The 23,439-nt window shown below is 33.6% G+C and overlaps 1 protein-coding gene across 1 annotated transcript in view; it reads right to left on the bottom strand.

Moving 5' to 3' along the window:
• GALNT13 (polypeptide N-acetylgalactosaminyltransferase 13) overlaps positions 1-23,439 on the bottom strand; it is a 592,145-nt gene that overhangs the window by 187,549 nt on the left and 381,157 nt on the right. Inside the window, exon 8 of the mRNA XM_004482209.4 lies at positions 10,351-10,468. Coding sequence (XP_004482266.2) covers positions 10,351-10,468 — 118 coding nt within the window. The remainder of the gene's footprint in view (positions 1-10,350; positions 10,469-23,439) is intronic.

Below are 23,439 nucleotides of genomic sequence, written 5' to 3' on the forward strand. Positions count from 1 at the left end.
TATGAAATGAGGTTTTTCTTGTAGTTAACATTCAAAATGAAATTTTAACACCTTTGTTTTGGATAAGTAGAATCCTATGTAGACATGTTCATTAAATATTATTCTATGGCACCAAAGGACCCACTTCTTTTAAAATAAATGTGATGTGATGAAGTCTTTAGTAGCACTTTCTCAGTTATCCCTTATCTAGAGATATTTTATATTGTGATTAGTCTTAATATGATAAGCATTTCTGTGAAGAGAGAGCTATGCTTAAACAATAGTTTAAGGCAGAGTGGTGGCCTAAATGACAGAAAATTTAATTATAAGCACATAAGCTAAAAAATCATTCAAGCTATTTGCAATATATTTAAGGTTAGGTCTGTACTAAATAGGTAACCAGAAAGAAGTTTGCTTGTCCAAATCATTAATATTGGATTATCATCTTTATGGAGGCTATACATATACATGATCTCACTTTATGATTACCTAGCCTTTTTTTAAAAAAGAAGCTAATGAACCTCCATATTAACATAAAGAGAATACTTTATTATATTTAAAGAAAAGTTTTCCACAAAACTACCTCCACCAAATTGTGGACAATACATGCACTTAGTTAAACTGAGTTCACTTTACTGAAATTTTTCTATCATGGACTGTCTGGTCTCTATGACTGGTCAAATAAAAAAAAGTTTTATACACTGACAATTCACTATGCTCACATTTGCATGAATTAAGTTTAAAAAATGGCCAAGTTCTAACAGAAATAACTCAGCTAGACATTTGTCTAAATCGATTTCTGTTATAACAAATTATTATGACTGACATCTCACTTGTCAAAATTTGAATTATGTGGACATTTCTAGAAAATTCTTTATTTTTTTATAATACTTTAAAAAATCTGGATATTACAATCCCCAAAAGGTCTATGAACATCTCTGCCTCATTTCCCATACTATTCTGTTCAATAGGATCTTTGCCTTTTATCTTTCCATTATTTATTATGTCACTCTCATTTCGTTTTCATTTCATTGCTTGCATTATTTGAACATAAATGGATTTCATAAGACACAGGCATTTCAGATAAATATATTGCTAGGTTTCTCCATGATTTTTGGAAGGAAAGAAAATTGTTAAGTTTAAAGTTAATTCTATTCTGTTAATTAAAATTGTAGTGATATCCAAACAACTTACTCTTTTAATGGAAATAATGATATAGTATCTCCATAGCACTAACAGTTAATAAAAATTTAATATGTATTACCTCATGTAATCCACACAGCAGACCTAAGAGGTAGATTGCTAGAATTGTATCATCAGAGTATTTAAAAGTAACTGTGCTAAGATATCCTGAGAATCTGATCTAAAATTAACTAGACACCTTTGACTCCATACTTCCTTCATTTGTTTCTCTTTGGAGGATGTCTCTTTAGAAAATCTTTTGGAGTTTGTGTTGTGTATGCAGGTATGTGTATATTTTAGTTTTTAATAGTATTATTGAAGTATAATTGACATAAAATCAACTGTAAATATTTAAATTATACCATTCATTAAGTTTTGACACCTGTGAAACTACCACCAAAATCAAGATAATGAATATTTCCATTACCTCCCAAAGTTTTTATGTGACAATTTGTAATCCCTTCCTCCAGCTCCCCCAACTCACCAAATCCCCTATCTCTAGACAAAAATTTGTCTGTTCTCTTAATTATAGATTGGTTTACATTTTCTAGAATTATATATATATGGAATCATAAAATATGTAATCGTTTTTTGTCTATCTTGTTTTACTCAGCATAATTATTTTGATGTTACAGAGTATGTAAATAATTCATTTTTATTGCTGAGCAACATTCCATGTATGAACATGCCAGAGTTTATCCATTCACCTATTGATGGTCATGGGGATTGTTTCTGATTTTAGGCTATAACAAATGAAAATGTTATGAATATTATTGTACAACTGTTTTTATGGTCATATGCTTTCCTTTCCCTTGATGAAAAACCTAAGAGGGTTTAAGAAATGGCAAAACTGTATTTGAGTTATTTTACCATTGTACATTCCCACCAGCATTGCATATCCAGTTCTACATCTTCACTAACATGGCCAGTCCTTTGAACTTTAGCTATTCTAATAGATGTGTAATGTTATCTCATTATGGTTTTAATTTACATTTCCCTAATAACTAATTATGTTGATTTTTTTCCATGTACTTATTTGCCATTTGTATGCCTCGTTTGGTGAAGTATCTGTTCAATATTTTGACCATTTTTTATTGGATATCTTTTCTTATTACTGAGTTTTTTTTTTAAGATTTATTTATTTATTTATTCCCCCCACCCCCACCCCCCACCACCCCAGTTGTCTGTTCTCTGTGTCCATTTGCTGTGTGTTCTTATTTGTCCGCTTCCTTTGTTGTCAGCAGCATGGGAATCTGTGTCTCTTTTTGTTGCATCATCTTGTGTCAGTCTCCGTGTGTGCAGCACCATTCCTGGGCAGGCTGCACTTTATTTCGCACTGGGCGGCTCTCCTTACAGGGCGCACTCCTTGTACGTGGGATCTTTCCTACCAGGGGATACCCCTGTGTGGCATGGAACTCCTTGCGCGCATCTGCACTGCGGGCGGGCCAGCTCCACACGTGTCAAGGAGGCCCGGGGTTTGAACTGCGGACCTCCCATGGGATAGACGGACGCCCTAACCACTGGGCCAAGTCCACTTCCCTTATTACTGAGTTTTGAGTGGGTTTTTTAAAAATTCTGGATTAAAGTTCTTTATCAGATATATTATTTGCTTATATTCTTTTCCTCTCTGTGATTTGTCTTTTCATTCACTTAATAGTGGTTTTGAAGAGCACAATATTTTAATTTTGATGAATTCTAATTTATAAATTTATTCCTTTATGTATGGGTTATAATTTTGTTGTTATAGCTATCAAAGCTTTGCCTAATCAAAGGATATACATGTTTTTCTACTAGGATGTCTTTCAGAATTTCATAATTTTAGATTTTACATTTTAATTTAATTTTCATATATAGTGCAACATATGGATTGAAGAATTTTTTCCACATGGATATCCAATTTTCCCAGCATTATTTAATATTGCATTATTTAATGCAATAATCCCAGCATTATTTAATATAGATTAAAAAATACTATTTTTTATCTGCTGAACAGCCTTAGCATATTTGTTGAAAATTAGTTACCCTTATATATGTGGATCTATTTCTGGACTAGGGATTCTGTTATCCCAATATCACTCAATCTTGATTACTATAATTTTATAAGGAATTTTGAAATCTGGGACTATTAGTGCTTCAATTTTCTTTTATCAAAGCTTTTTGTTTTTGTTTTTGATAGTCCATGACCTTTGCCTTTCCATAAGGATTTTGGAATCAGCTTGTCAATTTCTATGAAAAAAAAAAAAAGAGTTGTTCATTGGTATTGCATGGAATTTAATTTGGTTTGGAGAGATTTGAAATCTTAACAATATTGGGTCCTCCAACTAATAAATATAGTCTATCTCTCCACTTATTTAGTTCTTTAATTTCTGCAACATTTTGTAGTTTTCAGTGTAGAGGTCCTGCACATCTTTTGTCATTAATTACTAACAATACTTATCTCTGATACTATTTTAATTTTTCATTTTGATATTTGTTTGTTGCTAATATTTAGAATAAATCTGATTTTATATACTATTATATCCTGCAACCTTTATAAGATCATTTGTTTTAGTAGTGTTTTTTTTTTTAAATATTCCCCTGGATTTTCTAGACAATCATCAGGAATGACACTCTTACTTTTTGATCCCAATCTGGATGGCTTTATTAATTGTTCTTATTTTCCTGCAATGCCTAGAACCTTCACTACAATGTTGAATGGGAGTAGGAAGAACCAACATCCTTGCATTTTCCTGATTGTAGGGGGAAGGCATTCAGTCTATTAACTTTAAATATGATACAGGATTTTTTTCTGTAAATGTCCTTTATAGGGTTGAAGAAGATTCCTTCTTTATTTTTTTGAAGAATTATTTATTTATTTCCCCCCTCCCTGCTGTTTCTGCTGTCTGTGTCCATTCCCTGTTTGATTTTCTGTAACTATTTCTCTTTTTGTTTTCTTATTTTTTCTCCTCTAGGATTCACTGGGATTCAATCCTGGGGACCTCTAATGTGGAGAGAGATTCCCTGTCAGCTGCACCACCACAGTTCCTGGTTTCTGCTGCACTTCACCTTGACTCTCCCCTTCAACTCTCTTTTGTTGCATCATCATCTTCTGCCTGACTCATTTGCGCGGCACTAGCTTACCATGTAGGCACTCACATGAGCACTTGGCTAACCACATGGGCACTCACGCAGTCACTTGGCTCGCTGTGTGGGTACTTGTCTCACCATGCAGGCACTGGCTCACCATTCGGGCACACTTTCTCTTCTTCTTTTTCACCAGGGATCGAACCTGGGTCCTCCCATATGGTAGGTGGAGACCTTATCACTTGAGCTACATCTTCTTCCCAGAAGATCCCGTCTATAATTAGTTTGCTCTGGGGGTTTGCTTTTTTTAACCAGAAGTAGAATTTGAGTTTTATCAGATGATTTTACTATTTGTATCTATTCTGATGATCATTTTAAATTTCCATTATAGTATCTTAACATAGTAGTTGATATTTGAATGTTAAACCAACCTTGAATTCCTGGGATAACCCCACTTGGTCACGATATATTATTCATTTTACATATTTTTATTTGATTTTCCAAAGTTTGATTTAGAATGTTTGCATCTATGTTCCTGAGAGATATCACTTTTTTGTTGTTGTTGATAAGGTGGAAAGTCAAATATAGTATCTGTTACTCCAAGTTTAGATGATATATATATAATTTAAATATATATATTCAATTAAAATATACATATACACATTTAAATTCAATAATTTTTTTTACTCAAACTGCTTTATGGGTTTAGGTAAAAAAAATTCTCCTTGGTTTCTTAGAACATCAGTAAGTATATTAAAGGATGGGGAATGGTTTAAAAGAAAGTATTTTTTGTTTTTAATTCCACTTTGCTGGGCTGTGAGTGTTGGAGCCATTCTTGACTAATAATGAGAGCAACTCTACTTTATATAAGTTTGTATCTAATGATTTTAAAGGGGTTTTCATGTATATTCTATCATTAGATTTTTTCAAATAATTTAGCAAAGGGCAAGGTTGAAATTAAGTGAAACTGAATTTTGGGCAGGATTTGCCCAAAGTTGCACAGCTTATAACAACTACCATATTAATAGCTGCCATTTGTGACATATTTTATGTGTATCAGGTATGATATTCAGCACAATATACAAAATCTCATTTAAGCTTCCGCACTCTGGAGGAGTTTAAGGTATGACTTAAGGTTATGTTATCTTACCCAAGCTCCCATTGCAATTAAGTGTCAGAGATGGATTTTGAATGCAGACGCTTGACTCCCTGAGCCACACTTATAACCACTAGACTACCCAGCCTAGGGGTGACTCTTTATTCCCAGAACAAATTGTATCAACAGTGGCAGTTTATGTATGGCTAAGGGTCTTCCAAAAAGAGTCGGGAGGTCATCAGAGGGGTCACACTTGTACATACCTCAGCAGGACCCCAGAGAAAGACAAAGTGGAAATAACCCTAGGTGCTGGTTCTCCTGAAGGCTATGGAGATCCACAGGGTATATGGTCATGGCAGAGGCCCCTACTTTGGAATTTTTGCTCCTGAGTGTGATGGAGCTGGACTCAGATGTGACTTTCCTACACCTGCCTCTTTGTCACTTTTACTGAACCTGTGGTTGGCACTAGGGATGGTACATACTTAGGTGACTTGAATCTCTGGACTGCCAATGTGCCAGCTGGGCCCTGAGTCTCAGCAGAGTTGTGACTCCTACTCTCTGTTTCATTGGACTTACTCAGGTCGGCGGTGAGGATGGTCAACCACCACACCAGGGAACAAGACTGCCTACAACTGCAAGCAGAGGAATTGTATCCATCATCCATGTGGAATCTAAGCCTACTCTTTTCTCTTTTTTTTTAAGATTTATTTATTTCTCTCTCCTTCCCCTCCCCCCCCCCCCCCCCCCCGCCCCAGTTGTCTGTTTTATGTCCATTTGCTGTGTGCTCTTCTTTTTGTCCGCTTCTGTTGTTGTCAGCGGCACGGGAATCTGTGCTTCTTTTTGTTGAGTCATCTTGCTGTGTCAATTCTCCATGTGTACGGCGCCATACCTGGGCAGGCTGCAATTTCTTTTGTGCTGGTGGCTCTCCTTACGGGGTGCATTCCTTGCATGGGGGGCTCCTTGCGCGCATCAGCACTGCCCATGGGCCAGCTCCATAAAGGTCAAGGAGGCCTGGGGTTTGAACCGCAGACCTCCCATGTGGTAGATGGATGCCCTATCCACTGGGCCAAATCCGCTTCCCTAAGCCTCCTCTTGATCCAGAGGTGGGATGGACATCACCATCCCAGGGTCCACAGAAGGGAGGAATAAAATATGTATTAGAGTAGACTTACTGACATTCTACTATAAAATTACTGTGACTAGTAATAGAAGAAATTGTAGCATTGAGGTGGAGAAAGTGGCCCCAGTAGTTGCTGAGGGCAGGGAGAGGGAAGAAGAGATGTGATTTGGGCTATTCTGGGGACCTTGAGTTGTCCTAAATGATATTGCAGGGTCAAATGCAGGACTTTATATACCCTGCCATGGCCCACTGAATGTACTGGGGGAGAGTGTGAACTACAGGGTAAACTATTACCCAGGTGGTATAGCAGTGCTCCAAAATGTGTTCACTGAGTGTGATGAGTGTGCCACGATGATGGAAGAGGTTGCTGGTAAGGGAGGGGTAGGGTGTGGTGGTGAGTATACAGGAACATCTTATATTTTTTAATGTAACATTTTTTTTGTGTGTATATATATTAAAAAAAATACCATCTACAAAAATGGTGGGGTGGGGGTTGGGAGTGGGGTATATGGGAACCTCTTATGTTTTTTATGTTTTTTAATGTAATGTTCTTTGTGATCTATTAACTATAATTTAAAAAGTGTAAAAAAACAACAAAAAATGTTAGTTTAATTGCTTTTTAAAATGGAAAAATTGATGTGTATCCCTTGCTCATGACAGGCAAGGATTTTGATGGCAATGCATGTTGGGTAGCATTTATTCTGAGAATGAAAATATGATTTAAAGATGATATTTTTGATGATTAATAATATACTAGGTTCATTATTTATTATTTTCATACAAACATTCATTTCTGAGATCTCCCTATCATTCTCCAATATCTAACATTTTCTATTCCTCTCCCTTTATTTCTTTTCTCTTTAGCATTTATCACTAATATATTAATATATTTTAGATTATTCATTTTCTGTCTCCTTTACTAAAATGTTAGCTCCATAAGCACTCAAATTTTTGCCTGTTTTGTTCACTAGTCCTAGCACATATTGAATTGGAACTCAGTAAACACTGGTTAAATAAATAAGCATTTAAGTTTATACAGTGTTTTTTTGATTCGTTATTTTGATGTTTGTTCTGTTGTGGGAAGGAGAGCAATATTTGAGACTTAGTTTAAAGAAACATTAGGATCTACCCATAAACATTCTCACTGCATTTGGATGCAAATTATTTGCCAGATGAGACTAAAAGTCTATAAAAGGAAGATAACATCACTAGATGAGAATTGAGGAGGAAGAGTGAATTTGCATATTAGCTCCTCCACTCTCTCCTGATAATACCACCAGCTGTTGGGTCTGTCACGTATGGACAAGCCTTAAGGGGGACTCAGTGGTGTAGTTAACAGCATCACCCTTGATCCCATCATGCAGGTGGCCAACTCTCAGCTATTCCACTTACTAGCTCTATAAATATTAGAAGTTATGATTATTTGTCAAGATGGTCACACTGGGATTTAAAGGGAATACTTAAATTGTATTTCTTTGGATTGATTTAAACAGTTGCATTGCCTACTCACCAAAGGGGAACCAGAAACTAACATTTTGCAAACTCTCAAAATTTCTATCATTTTTACTTACCCTAGAAGCTAACTACACTACAGCTACAAAACTGCAATAACTTCACTATTATTAAAATTACCTTTTCACATTTGAGGTTTATGGAGTTGCCTATATTCACAAGACAGAGACAAGAAAACCTCATATTCAAATTTATAAAGACAATTATAACATTTTCTGGTCAATACCATCTGCATTTCTTCCATAATAATGTAATTTTTGGGGAGTAAAAGAGTAACATGCCTATTCATCTTTGTATCCTTGACTCACAGAGAGTGTGAAGCACATACAGTTTACTCAATGTATTTTTGTTGTGTAATGACTGAGCAGGATATTTAACTAAGGTCTTCTTACTCTCATTTCATTTAGTCACAGTTTTCATGAAATTAGTCAAAAGAAAATAGGGGTCTCATTCCTTTGCAAATATAGTTTATAGGATTTTCTCTCTCAGTATCTTCCAGGGTATTAATTATTAAGCAAACACTTCTTTTATGTATGGAGAGGACAACACCAAACAATATTCTAATAAAAAGCAAAATATGTATTTTGTTTTTAAAAAATATGGAAACTTTATGACAGCAGTATGTTTAAAACATTTGAAAAACAGTCATTCAGGAGTTCCAATTTCTTCATAATCCCAAACAACCAATACAAGAAATCTCTTAAGTAATATTCTAGGGATTTGATCATACTTATGGCCATCAGTTGCATGTCCTTTGTCTCCTTAGTATTTGCATCACCTACCATCAAAACTTTTTAATATATTTATACTTCTGTTGCATTCCTGATTACATCCTCCTGTTTTATTACATTATTTCACTAATTTCCTTCCTCACAGATCTTTCAACCAGTTAGATGAAGATCATATATCCAATCTAGGAGCTATGATAGGTGAGGTAAGGGGAGTCCATTGGCAGAAAATCAAGTTTAGCATGGGGAAGAAAGGAGATGAATAAGAATTTTAGGAAAGGAGGAAAAAGGGAGGTAATAGGTCCATAGATAGCAGTAATATTGCTATCCTTCCTTTATTTATTGTTTCTTGTGTAATCTTAGCACAGTTTCCAAGGAATATTGGTTAATGAATGAGAAAATAGTCTCATTATTACATTTTTTTAATAGAAAACTGTCATTTCTTATTTCCTTCACTTTAGAACAATACCAAGAACAAGTTTAGGCCTCCAAATTCCCTCAAAGGTTGTGCCTAAATGTTTCTTGGGTCTCAAGATAAGACATTTCTGAGTATGTTATTGAGTTTGGTGGGGCAAGTTCCATCAAGCTATAAGTGTATATGCAAATATGAGATAATGAAATCCCATTACTGAACTCTCATACATCTGGTTATAAGGAAGGCTTATGCACAAAATAATAGTATATGAAAGCCATTCTAATGCTTCAAAAAGGATTCAGATTATCAGATATACACTAAATACCATATTATAGAAATTCAAAGTAATTCTCATTCTTAAATTTTGATATTTCTTTATACAACCTTACACATATTTATGTCAATGAAAAACAAAACCTAAATGAGAAATTAAAAGACATAACTTGAACTATATAGATAAAGTTATATAAACTGTAATAATTATATAAGTAATTTGAGCAAAATTATGGAGTGTTGCAAATATTTCAAGTTAAATTCTAGAAAGGAAAATAATAGCAATATTACTAACTTAATTCATTAAAAATGAAAATAAATGTGATTTGAAGAAGGAAATATGCCAGCATTTATCACTCTCTTAAATGAAGGCACATTTTTGTGTCTAAATTTAAAATTTTTAAATATGAAAAATATGAAAATTATATGCTTCCTGATATCATGTCTGCCTGAGATTAAGCCTCAATTTTCATTTACTTGGAAGGTCATTTAAGAAATGAATTTGCATTATTTAAACTGATTCCTCAAACAATAATGTTAATGGTTGTCAAAATAGTCATGTTCCTTGCTAAAATATCCAGAATTCCTTTGGCCCCTGGTCACTTAAAGTTATTTGAGAATAATCTCAGGTAACACTTGTAAATTCAAACCACATAAACACTTCCAAGTTTCAACAAAACATGAAATGATTTATGGTGCAAGGCTTTGTTTAAAAATTAAAGCCCTTCTTTACTTAAAAAATTGAGAGCCTTGTCTTTTTACACTCAAGGAAACTTAAATATACTTATACTTTCCCATTTATTAGTAAATATTGCATGTGATAGGTCTCTGGAAAATCTTAAAACTAAATATTAAAATGACTAATCAGTAATTTGCATCACTCACTTCACACAAAAGGTTCAATAATATATTACTGGGTCTGATATGTGCATGCTACAGCATAATATGTTCAGTGTCAAAAAATAAAGAAAAGTGCAATTACCCTAAAAGACATTTCAAGATTCTCTCCACCCCAGATATCCATTCCTGCATCGTAAGTTCCTATCTCTTCAAAGTAGTTTCTGTCAATAGAAAATAGGCCACCAGCCATAGTAGGGGTCCTAGTTGAAAAAACAAAAAGAAAAAGAATATCTTTTGAAAACAATGTGTGAAGTTGAATGAGACTGTAGCAAATATTTTTGAGACATTTAAAATAAAAAAAGAAGTACTTAAAAATCTCAGACTGGAAACATAAAGCCAAGGTGTAAGAGATTTTTAGAATTAATAAATAGCATTTTATTTCACACTTTTTATAAAATTAAATTTAGATAAGTCTATATTTTCTTATAGGGCATCAAATAGGTAAATACAAGAAACACTGGCCATTTAAAACTGGGGCTTCTACTTTCTTTCTGAAAGACACAGTGAAGAAAAGTGAGTGCCATTAGCCATCCCAGTAAAGAGATTGATCATAAAACTACCAGTTGTGACCTTCTGTCACATAATTATAAATTATTTTAATGTGAACTCTAGAAACCTATGGACATGGTTTCATGGTTCCTCTAAGAAATGTTCCACAGCCTATTTAGATATGACAATTCTTAAATGCTATAAAGTATTTATAGGATATAGTATCGTTACAAAAAATTTTTAACATAAGAACTTTACATCTAATTGTTTATTTCTCTTTACCTAATTAAAAGGTTAGAATTAATCTTATAGCTCTATGGATAAACATAAACCCTATATGCTATCCAGAGATTTAGGAGGACATTTGCCATGCATTCTAAAATAAACTTTTCCCTAGAAATAAATGCCTTTTGGTTCTCACATTCAAAATCCCTCTATAGGAACTACTAAGTTAGATGTTAAGTTTTAAAATAATTAGTGAATAAAGGCATGATTATGTTGAGGACTATATAAGCCTTTCTCAATAAGCAGTGTTAATTAAATAGAAATGACAATTTTCATTTTTCCCAAATGGATTCAAATCAGTCAAAATTATTTTTGAATACTTGTAGTAGTATACTGGTACTCGGTCTTGGTAGTAAATTATTAGCACCAGGACCACCTTTAAAATAATATATCCTTGCTTGGATACCACCCTCTACAGATTCAGATTTCTGAGGGGAGCCAGTCATTTGGTAGTTTGTAAAGTTCCTAGGTTTTCTAATGCGTTCCAAAGATGAGGAAAACTAATTTAGTAATTTAGATTTGAATGTTCACTCAAACTGAGAGAGTGAGATTGTTAAAAAACCTAACGGTTTGCTTTTCTCAAAAGTAAATCTTCCTCCATCACTGGTGATGCTCAGATCTTCTAATTAAACAATATTGTTCATTGAAAAACCACCAAATAATATTATACTTGGACATCTACCACATTGCAAAGTCCTCTATTTCTCCCAGTGCTCTGTGTTATATACTCAGGTAATTAACTATCCATCAGTTGGAGTACCAAAGCCTTGCCTAGTCTCAGAGCTGTTTTATTATTTCGAATCATGCTGGGTTCCGATCATGAATGGTATTATTGACCTTCTGAGTTATAATGAGAAATATTAACAAGGCTAAACAGATGGTAATTATGGAGTAGCTATGACCCTCACCTGACTGGGGTTTTGGAACTCTATGGTAATAACTATACAAGGTATTACAGTGCTGGACAGTCTATTTAATAAAATGAGAAACAAAAATCGCAGCAATTATCCTATCATAATGCAACCAATGCTCAAGAATATTAGGTGATATATTTTTAATGTTCAGTTAAAAGTGCCTATCCATTTATCTGCTTACTAATAAAAATACTAATGCATTTTAACTTAATTACATACACTGAATTTAATCTTACAGTTGGTCATTACTCTAAGAAATATGTGAGATGTATAATAAATGGCTAAAATAAATGATATATGTTCAACCATAAAAATGACTCAAGTAAATTTTTACTTACACTTGAAAAGTAACAAAAAGACCAAGACAAGATTATAATTCCTCAAAATATCATGTATTTTTTCTAAAATACTCCTTGAGAACATTTTTTTTTGTTTTCTATGTGAATTAGCTTTCTTGTGTGGACCTTAAGATTTCAGTGTGCCTAGAAAATTAAATACCTTGATTATAGTTGAAATTAACTGAGATTATTTGTTTTTTAAGGTGGTACAGAAATGATATCAAACCAACCAACCAACTCAATCAATTTTGTTGGGAAAAAATTATCACTTCAATGGCTACTACATAGTAAATAAGTGAACATGAATTGAGTTTATAAATCTTTATAAAATTAAAGAGAGAAAGCCCTGGGGCCAAACAAAACAAAACAAAACAAAACAAAACACCCCATGCTATACTTCTCTTTGACTCCCTCTAGAGCTTCCTCTTGAAATCTTTTGAAATTTGAAAACCTCACCAAGGCAGTCAGCCAAGATATCCAATCTAGTTTTTAATTAGTTATATTTGACCCAGTATAAAATAAAGCCTGCCTTCTTTTAACTCGCTCATATAAGAGGGACAAACCCCATCCAATCAATAAGACTGACACTAACATCCTCTTTATGTTTATAAAAATAATTTGCCATCTCTAGAGGCTCGCGGCTGCTTCCGTTTTTGCAAGTGATTCAACATTCCTGCGACTGCAAAGCTTTTATTGTCCCAAATAAAATGCTGTAATATGCACACTCGATTCCCATTTGTTTCTCTCCCAAGTAAAACATGTAGAGCAGTGCAAGGCATATAATAAATCGTTAATAAAGTTTAGATTGTTTTTCTTATTGCTTTTGATCCTTTAAAAGAAAGCCTTTTGAATGACTTTATGTGTTCCTTTCTCTTTTGGAGTTATGTGGCACAATTAGAAAAAGGTGTGATCAAATGTTGACTTCATATATGAGTCTTTCTAAAAGAGGGGAAACATGAATAACCATTGGAAGATATTGACTCTGGAAAATTATTTCTTTGAGGTAAGATGAGTGTCTTTGGCTCAGGACCTGGAGTTATTGTTTTTGGTGGACCCAGAGCAAGATAGGTGACCTTCACAGTCACACATGCCTCTGGTCCTCTCCTTTCAAATGAATGCCCTAAGAACTTTCTGCTGATCCCAGAAGCTGCTTTAAGAGTCTAAATCCTGCCATAACCCACTGAATGGACTGGGAGAGAGTGAAAACTACAACATAAACTATAATCAATGCTATATAGTAATGCTCCAAAATGTACTCATCAAATGCAATGAATGTACCACACTAATGAGAGAATTTGTCAATGTAGGAAGAGTAGAGGGTGTGGAGAGTGGGATATATGGGAACCTCTTATATTTTTTTAATGTAACATTTTGTGTGGTCTATGTATCTTAAAAAAAAAGATAATAAAAAAATGGGAAAAAAAATCACTTAAAAGACCTTGGATAATTCCAGCAGTTTCTTTGAACCTCTTTGGCCTTGACCTTTAACTTTCTTTCTACCTTGATAAAATTGTGGAAAACTGTGTAATACGTAAAACACCTCTTTCCAACAGTGACCATGCCTTCTGAATATCCCTTAGTCACCTAACTCAAAGGTCAGTTACCTTACTTTTGCCACCCCTTAATCTTCCCCTCACTGTAGGCCTCCTATATTGCCTTAAATATCCTCATCATTTCTATGACCTCCAGACATCTCTTAAATATTCATCAACATTTGAATTTGAGATGAATCATCCTTCAAGTCTTTCCATACTAGTCCTTCCTGTTACATACAGTGACTTCAAAATACATTTTTTGTTTGTTTCGTTGATTCTCTATGTATCTATAAATGTATCTCAGTTAATTTTATCTCCCCGTAAACATACCCTCATTTTGGATTTCAAAATCATTTGAAACAACTTCATATTCAAGATGTTGAATTCTGAAATCTGCCTCTCTGAGCGCAACTTTTTATTTTTTAACCCCTCCTATTTCAATCTTACAGAAGTTACTTTTCATCCTTCATCAGTGATTCTGGTTTCTTAGCTACTCCACATTCTCTCATTGATAGCCCTCTTCAGGAAGTTTTTTGCTTCTCTTCTCTGACCCTTTCTAAGATTCTGCCATGTCAGTGAAATCCAGGTCCACACCTTATGTTCTCTGTCCTTCCTTTGTCTGACCCAATTCTTTTGTAAATCTTGGTTCCTGGTTAAACTTCGTCTATTTCTGTTCATAATTCCCAGAGCTCATAGGAAAAGTAAAAAAAAAAAAAAAAAAAAGGCTAGTTGGTTATACTACAAATCCATGATATTAAATCTCTGTTTAGTCCACAACACTGCTGTGTTTATTTGTTGATCTGTCTCATTTTTAACTGTCTCTTTTCCGAAACACTTGGTCTCTTCTCAAGAGCTTGGGGATTGAAGTAATGCATGAAGTGTACACTCCCTCAATCTCTACCCCAATATGTCTATGTATTTTCCTGCCAATATCCACACTTGAGGCCTCAGTCGGCTTTTTCCTAATTACTCATTCAGCTACTTGCAAATTGGCTATTATGTTTTATGCTTTTGATTTCTAGATAGTCTTCTTGAGCTTACAAACCTGCTCAATTGTGTCCTATCCTTAACCAAAATACATCTTCACTCCATCATATTACTGGAGCAAACTAAGGTCATACCTTAGATTCTATTCCCTTCACTGGTAACTTTATTGAAAGGATACCCTCTATATATTCTTTTAATTCCTTTAAGCCTTCTAACTAGATTCTGGATCCTGGTTCTGTTTCTACTATAACTTCTTTCTGAAAGGTCACCATTAATTCTGAACTCCAATAGTCTTTCCTTAACTTCCTCCTCTGAAAGCAATTAACACAATTTATCTGCCTCCCTGTTTGAAATTCTTTTTTTTTTTTTTTTTTCAAATACACTGGACCTTTTATTAACATTTGAATAATTTATACCAATTTACATAAGCAAACTTTGGAACATTAAAAAAAAGTTTGAGGTCATCATTACAAGCAACTACTCTGGAAACTCTAAGATCTTTGAACATCATTGTTTTTTTTCTATTGATATGTAATATGTTATATGAGTTAAGCACACAGAACTTTTTAGGGAGAAGGAATTCTCCATCTTTTTTTTTTTTTTTTTTAATTTTTTTATTTTTTATTGACTTTGTAATAATATTACATTAAAAATATATATGTGAGGTCCCATTCAACCCCACCCCCCCTCTCCCCCCTAATTCTTTTCACCTCTGGCTCTCACGGCATTATTCTAAAGAGGTTTCTGATTTGACTACTCACTGTATGGTTCTTCTTAATGCCCCTTCCTCTTCCTGTCCCCTGTGGCTATCAGACCCTCGGACATGTTCTTAGTTTCCTGATCTGGGTCATGAGTACAATATATCATTATAATATTGTTTTGTGGATGCGTGTATTAAACATTGTCTCTCATCCTGAAGTGTTATTCTCCCCCTACGATCTCTCTGTGGCATTTTTCTTTTCTGTACTCTTTACTTGTATAAGCTCATTCAACAAAAATGTTTTTACCTGTCACCCCTAGGGGGTCTAACTCCTAATCTGTATTTGCTCTTCTCACTTCTTCCCTCTGCATCTTTTGTAGTTTTAAAATTATTCACTGGATGTTTCCTTCAAAACATTCCTCTGATTCTACTCAGTATCTATAACATAGAAATTGGAATTTCCCATCCATTCTATAGCTGCTTCTCTTGCAATGCCCTATATTTCCTCTATACTCCTAATGTAAAGTGATGAAACCAACTTTCACACCTTTCTTTTTTTGTGCCACATTCAATGATTTCCGAAAGTACTTTTTCACCCCTGCAGTCTTTTTGACACTTTTCTCTGTCTTCTTCTATCATGGTCATTATCCAATATTAGTCCTCATTGTATTCTAAAAAACTCTTTGCTTCTAGATTCTGCTGTTTACAAAATTTGTCCTATAAACCATGGACAGATTAACTTTTCTAAATCAAAATTCCTCTACCATATTAACCAGATGTTCAACAACTTTTTATAAGGAATAAATTCCAGCTTCTTTTCTGGCATCAGTGATCTGGCACCACCCAATGAATCCCCCCTGCCCTGCCCCCCACCCCCCATCTCCCAGCCCTCGAGCCCTTAAGCATTCCCCTATATAAAAATTATGCTTAGCTATAACCAATACATGATTCATACTTTTCCTTCTTGGTGAATTTGATCACATCATTTTGGCACCTGGATTTTCCTTTGTAACCTCCTCTTATAAATTCAAGCCTGCTCTGTTCTCAAGCCAATATAAATGTTAACGCTGTCCTCAATAGAACCCCTCTCTCTCTCAATCTGGATATAATTTTCTTTCTACCTTCTACTATCACCCTCTATCTCTGTCTCTCTCAAGTTATTAGTCACTTATTGAGTATCACATTTATTTCTTTATACATTTTTACCACTTCTATATATGGAGTCAATATATTTGGTTTTAATATAGTAGATGGCTAATGTTTACCTATCTAATACAATAACCCAGGAGCCAAATTTCTCCAAAATCACCTGCAATTTTCTTTCAGAAATTACTCCCCAAAATTGTTTTACCTTACTTGCCCAATTGATGAGTAACAAAAATGTATTGACTAACCACAAGATTTTTAAAGGTTCTATAATCCAGTAGGATTTTTGGAGATTGTCATTTGATAATATTTTGGAATTAAAGATATAAAGCTTTTTAACAATGTCTCATATTGCTGTGCTCTAGAAAGTAAGAATTTGTACATGGAAAAATACTGGATATTTTCACATGAAGTTGGCAAATTAACAGATATTGTGATATAATGCATTTGATTATTCATAATGCTAAAATGCAACACCTGAGCTTTCACCAAGAAAATATATCCTGTCTTTCACACTGTGATAACTATCATGTGTGTGAAAAGCACAAAGCAAGTAAGGAGTCTCTAAGAAATTTAGGTGTTAGGAGTATGGGCTTAATGGCTGGATTGACAGATTTCAAAACCCAGCCCCACAGTGTATGACCTTCACATAATAGGTCCTTAAATTCTGTGCCTCAGTTTCAACATCTGTAAAATGGGGATCATATGAGTTAATGCATTTAATACTCTTAGAATAGTACCAGCACACAGCAAGTATTATACATTTTAAATATTACTATTAAGAAAAATAAAGACATCCATTTTTACCAAGAGCATAATTAAGTTAATTTCTTTATTATTTTCAGGATCCAATTTTTGTGGTAACTGTAAAAATTTAGAGCTCTAAAATTCCTACAAGTTATGTAATCATCCAAATTAGTGGCAATGTGTTTAAGGTGATACTTTCAAGGCGTCCCAAGTAGCTAGTTGCAGAGTTAAGAAAATGATTTCTATTCATTTTACTTTTTTTCTTATCTATCTACCTACCCACCTACCTATCAGTAATCTCTCAGTTTATCCACATTTTGCTTATACAGCAAAATGTGAGGTAATTAATTAGAAATACACACTTCCTGATTTCAAGCTGCAAATTTATGCACCATGTTTTCCTTCAAATTTTATCACTAATTACCAAAGAAGCTTATTTCAAAGTTATGGAAACACCATTCCTTCTCACTAAGTTTTTTCTTTGTTATATCAGGAGTCTATTTATTCTTACATGGCAAACAACCAAAGTCTGGAGGAAAACTCCAAGAAGGTTTAAGAGACTACACCACAGACTGAGGAGGTGATTCGCAATGGTCAGATGACATCGTATCTAGACTGTTAGGGTTTGGATCTGTATTACTAACATTTCTCATACATTATAAACCATAATGAAGAGCAATGATAAAAATAAATATTTTATATTTGTATAACTGAGTTATGAGTAGCTAAAATTTTATATAACTTTGATTTTTTTCATCATAAAATTTACTAGCTTCATTTGGTAAACATTTTGAGGGCTTAGAAACTAGAAGGAATAAATGCTGTGAGTTTCTCTCCTTCTTTACTAATTATATCCACTATGCCCAATCTAAAAGCAGAAGCAATAGAAAAGAAGCAAAGTCTTCTATTAGAGTACGAGAAAATATCAAATGAGAGTCATTAGAAAGCTTTTTAGAGAGAACAAATGGGAAGTTTGGTGGAATAGGGCACATTGTGACACTCACTTAAATATATGTTTGGGTATAAAGATACATCTTTCTGTAGAAAAGAAACTGTGACTAAGAGTTTACACTGGCTTAGGCTCTGAGTAAGGAAGCTTACTGAAATCCTTCGGTGTCTGTGACCACAAACAATTTCAAAGCTATTTTTGAGGGTAAGAAAAAAAATTAAAGAAAGGTATGCTTAGTGTGGGCAAATGACTTGTTTTGCTGCCCCCAAACCCATTTATTATATAATAATAAACCATGTATTACATAATATAAAACAAGTACTGAGATCAAATATCTTAACCTGCACTTAAAGACCTATATTCCAATAAAGGAGTTTTTTCTCTCCCCCTTTCCTTAATCTCTTTCCCTAATTCTTACAGCCTAAAACTGCCTTAAGTCTTAAGAGGATGTACAGAAGCTGGTGCAAATTTTAACCAATTCTTATACTTTCATGCAAAAGATAGGTCAAATCCTACAACTTCTCTAATAAAAAATAAAATTAAAAAATAAGAATAAAAATAAAGGAAAAGCTGAAGTCATATGTTCTAAAATGTTTTGGTTAATGCTAAAACTATTCAGGATATAAATGTGGTATTTCATTACCTTGGATACTTTCTATATTACCCCTGTTTTCTTCTCATTTCAACAGACTTCTAGAAAGTCTTTTAAACCTTAAACTGTTAGGAAATAATTAATATAAACATACCATTTTCTCCACACAATATACATTCACAAATTTCATCTGAGATGGGGGATATTTTACTTTACACAAAATCAGCATATATTGTATTTAATCTGAGTAAGCAAGAACGCTGAACAGTCAGGCATTCCAAAGATCAACTGTTTCAAAAGTCTTTATTCTGCTCAAACATCGACCTTTCCCTATGTTGTAGCTTTAGTATTTCCTATTGTTCAGAAGTGTCCCAAAGGTTTTGAGCATGTCTGTCTCTGTTTCTTTCCTCCAATCCAAAGTATAACTTGGTCCTTCTGAGAAAAGTCTACTAGAGACTATCTGACAAATATTAAGAATTAAATGATTAGTTAACATTAAATAATTAAAAAATTGCCTTATATTCATATAACATTTTATAGAATAAAATGCATACTTCTCATTTATTGTACTTGCTGGAGGAATTATAAATTGCAACCAGCAATGATTTATCTTGAAAATCAAAATGATAAAGATATCAAGAATATTAAAGCATTTTATATTCTTTCCATTATTCTGGAGATAACGTTATATGTATAAATTGTAGATCAGAGAGGTATAATTGCAAAAAAAATAAATTGACTCATTAACTTTAGACTACAAAACTATGGAAAAAGCTAAACAAATAATTGGCATTAGAAGCCATTAAATTATTATTTCTGAAAAAAGTTAAAGCATATGAAAGGACTCATGATATATCAGTTTTTAAATTGTGGAGAAATGTGCCTGGAAAGAAATGCTTTAGATGGAAATACTAAAAAATACTAAAAATGATGGCTCAGTGATGCTCTTCTGCTTCATACTTTTAGATACTGTCATTTATTTTACAATATACATATGTTACATTATCAGAAATAAATTAAAAACTGAACATCTTTCAAATACATTTGTGCAATTAATATTCTATAGTACTTCATACTTAAATTAAGCAAGACAGGGAGATAACTTTCCATTTTATAGTTGAGAATACTGGGTAATTGCTCAATAGAAGGAGCTCAAAACGAAACCCAGATTTTCCAAAGCCCATTTCAGCACTTCTTCAATGATGGCATACTAGAAGGATGCAGGATATAATATACATAAGCATTTTGTGAGCTGATCACAATAAAGACACAATTATTGTATCCTGAGATATTATTAATCATGCAATGTATTTGATCTTCCTTATAAATTCCTAATACCAACTGAGAGGAAAATAAACACATGAGAGTTCAGACAAATGTTAATAAACAGGGATTTTGAAGCAATGAAAATGTTAGGAATAAAATACAATAACTAAATCTATGTTTGATTTATAGCAAGGACCAAAAGAAACACTAAAAACCCTTTTTTTTACTTGGGGAAGATACCTAACATAGTACTCCAAGTAAGAATGTGAGAAATCATGTTAAAATATGAATAATAATTAAATGTAAAAGAGCCCACAAGGATATAAAGGGTAAAAATGTTAGACTTGAAAATAATTTCCCCTGTAGGTTTCTAAGAAAGAAATTTATTTTAATCAGTAAGAAATTAAAGAAGAAACTATTATCTTCTAACTATTTCTTGAGGCATAATTAAGAGACCAAAGCAATCAATAAGATTTAAGCCAGGCTTCTTCCCAGAAATAAATACCACTTTTGCAGTAGTCATGTCTAACTTATGTACATCCACAGTTGGCGGCTCATGCTGACTTCTTTCCCTTGTCCAGCCCACATACGGCTGTGCCAGTTCTACAAGGGCAGCTTCTGCTCCACTCCAGCTCATAGTGCCAAGTAGGAATGTTGAGCCATTGTAGCAAAATCTTTTGGCTTTCCAAAGAAAGCTCGAAATCAAGACTTTTATTTAAAACCTCTTATTTTTAAAATATTGGTAAACACTTTTTTAAAATGCAGAACATTATGTAGGCCAAATAAAACACATCTATAGGCCATATTTGGCACACAGACTAGAGTTCATGACTATCTTCTTTAGCAATGTGATCACTTTATCGTTGGAAACAATTAAAATATCCTTGAAAAGTCATATAACTTTGCTACTAAACTGTCAAGGGGGAATAAATCTACAACAAAGATGTTGGTGTAAGATACTTAAGGGTTCCATTCCCCCATAGAATCTTTGAACAACTAACAAAAACTGGCAGAGCCATTTTCCTCAAAACTCTGGAAAACGGTTAAAAGGTTACAGTAACTGGACAAGTGACAATTCAAGAAAGTACAACTTAAAACTGGTATGAGAGTCTCACAAAGCCCTTGTTGGCCCCTTTTAAAACTCTTATCCAGCACTGTGTGGCACTAGCTTGCATTTCCATTGTGCATCCTTAGCCCTGTTCTGGAGGGAGCAGAGTAACACTTACACTGAGGTGCCGATATGTCAGTACAAATCTATTGGGTGGGCAGCTTGAGAGACTGAAGGATGACATGACTATCTGGCTCAAGCTCCCAGAACTTGCCCTGCAGAAGAAGCCTGGGGTAAAGGATTACTGGCTTTAAGATATAAGGATACCAAAGAAAAGAAAATTATAGACCAATATTCCTTATGAATATAGATGGAAAAATCCTCAACAAAATACTAGCAAAACAAATCCAACTTCACATTAAAAGAATTATATGCCATGACCAAGTACGATTTATCCCAGGTGGTGCAAGGGAGGTTCAACATAAGAAAATCAGTTAATGTAAATACCACATTAATGGAATGAATGGGAAAAAAAAGCATGGTCATCTCAATGCAGAAAAGACATTTGACAAAATCCAGCACCTTTTCTTGATAAAAACATTCAGTGATCTAGGAATATCAGGAAACATTCTCAACATGGTAAAGGGCGTATTAAAAACACATAGCTAACATAATACTCAATGTTGAAAGATTGAAAGCATTTCCCTTATGATCAGTTACAAGAAAAAGATGCCCTCTGTTACTATTGTTACTCAACACTGTACTGGAAGTTTTAGCTCAAAAAATTAGGCAATAAACAAATAAAAGGCATCCAAATTGGAAAGGAAGAACTAAAACTTTCCCTATTTGCAGAGGACATGATCCCATACATAGAAAGTCCTGAAAAATCCACAAGGTTACCAGAGTAAACAAAAATTGGAGGGGTACCAGATCAAGAAGGAAATGCCAGTAGTGTTTCTATGAATTAGTAATGAATAATTTGAAGAGGAAATCAAGAATAAAATTTCATTTTCAAAAGCAACTAAAATAAACAAATACCTGGGAATAAATTTAACCAAGGATCTAAAGGACTTGTGCAAAAAAAGTATAAAGCATTGCTCAAAGAAGACAAAGAAAACCTAAATAAATGAAAAGATTTTCCATATCCATGGATTGGAAGATTAAACATTGTTAAGATGTTAATTCTACCCATAGCAATTTACAGATTCAATACAATTGCAATCAAAATTCCAATAGCATTCTTTGCAGAAATAGAAAAGCAAATCATCCTATTTATACGGAAGGGTAACAAGCCCTGAATTAAAAAAAAACATCTTGAAAATAAAAACAAATTTCCCAATTTTAACACTTATTACAAAGCTACACTTATTACAAAACAACATGGAACTGATAGTTCAGAAAAAAGCCCTCACATCTATTGCCAATTAATTTTTGACAAGGGTGCCATGTCTGCTCAATGGGGAAAGAACAGTGTTTTGACAAATGGTGCAAAAGAGTGAAAGTGGACACATCTTATACCACATACAAAAATTAACTCAAAATGGATCAAAGACCTAAAAATAAGAACCAGAATTATTACACTCCCAGCAGAAAACATAGGGAAGCATCTTCAAGACCTTGTGTTGTTTTGTTTTGTTTTCCTTTTACAGATATTTTTGATTAAACACTGATCCAGGTTGGAGGGATAAAGTTGAAAACAAAGACCAAAAAAAAAAAAAGAGAGAGAGAGAGAGAAAATCTGCCCCCAAAGGCATTTACTAAATTTACTTCTATCTTTCACAGTTAGGCAGTGGTTTCTTAAACTTTATACCATAAGCACAAGCAACAAAAGGAAAAACAGAAAAAATGAGATATCATCGAAATTAAAAACTTTTGTGCATTAAAGGACTTTATTATGAAAGAAAAATGACAACCTATAGATTGAGAGACCACATATTTTATAAGGGTTTAATATCCAAAATATAAGAAGAAATTCTACCACTCAACAACAAAAATGCAAACAACCCTATTTTTAAAAAATGGGCAAAAGACTTAAATAGAAATTTCTCCAAAGAAGATATAAAAATGGCCAACAAACACGTGAAAAAATGTTCAATGTCTTAGCCATTAGGGAAATCCAAATCAAAACCACAGTGAGGTATCCTTTCATACCCACCAGAATGGCTACTATTAACA

The sequence above is a fragment of the Dasypus novemcinctus genome, chromosome 7 (assembly GCF_030445035.2).
Source record: "Dasypus novemcinctus isolate mDasNov1 chromosome 7, mDasNov1.1.hap2, whole genome shotgun sequence".
In the NCBI taxonomy this organism is placed as follows: domain Eukaryota; kingdom Metazoa; phylum Chordata; class Mammalia; order Cingulata; family Dasypodidae; genus Dasypus; species Dasypus novemcinctus.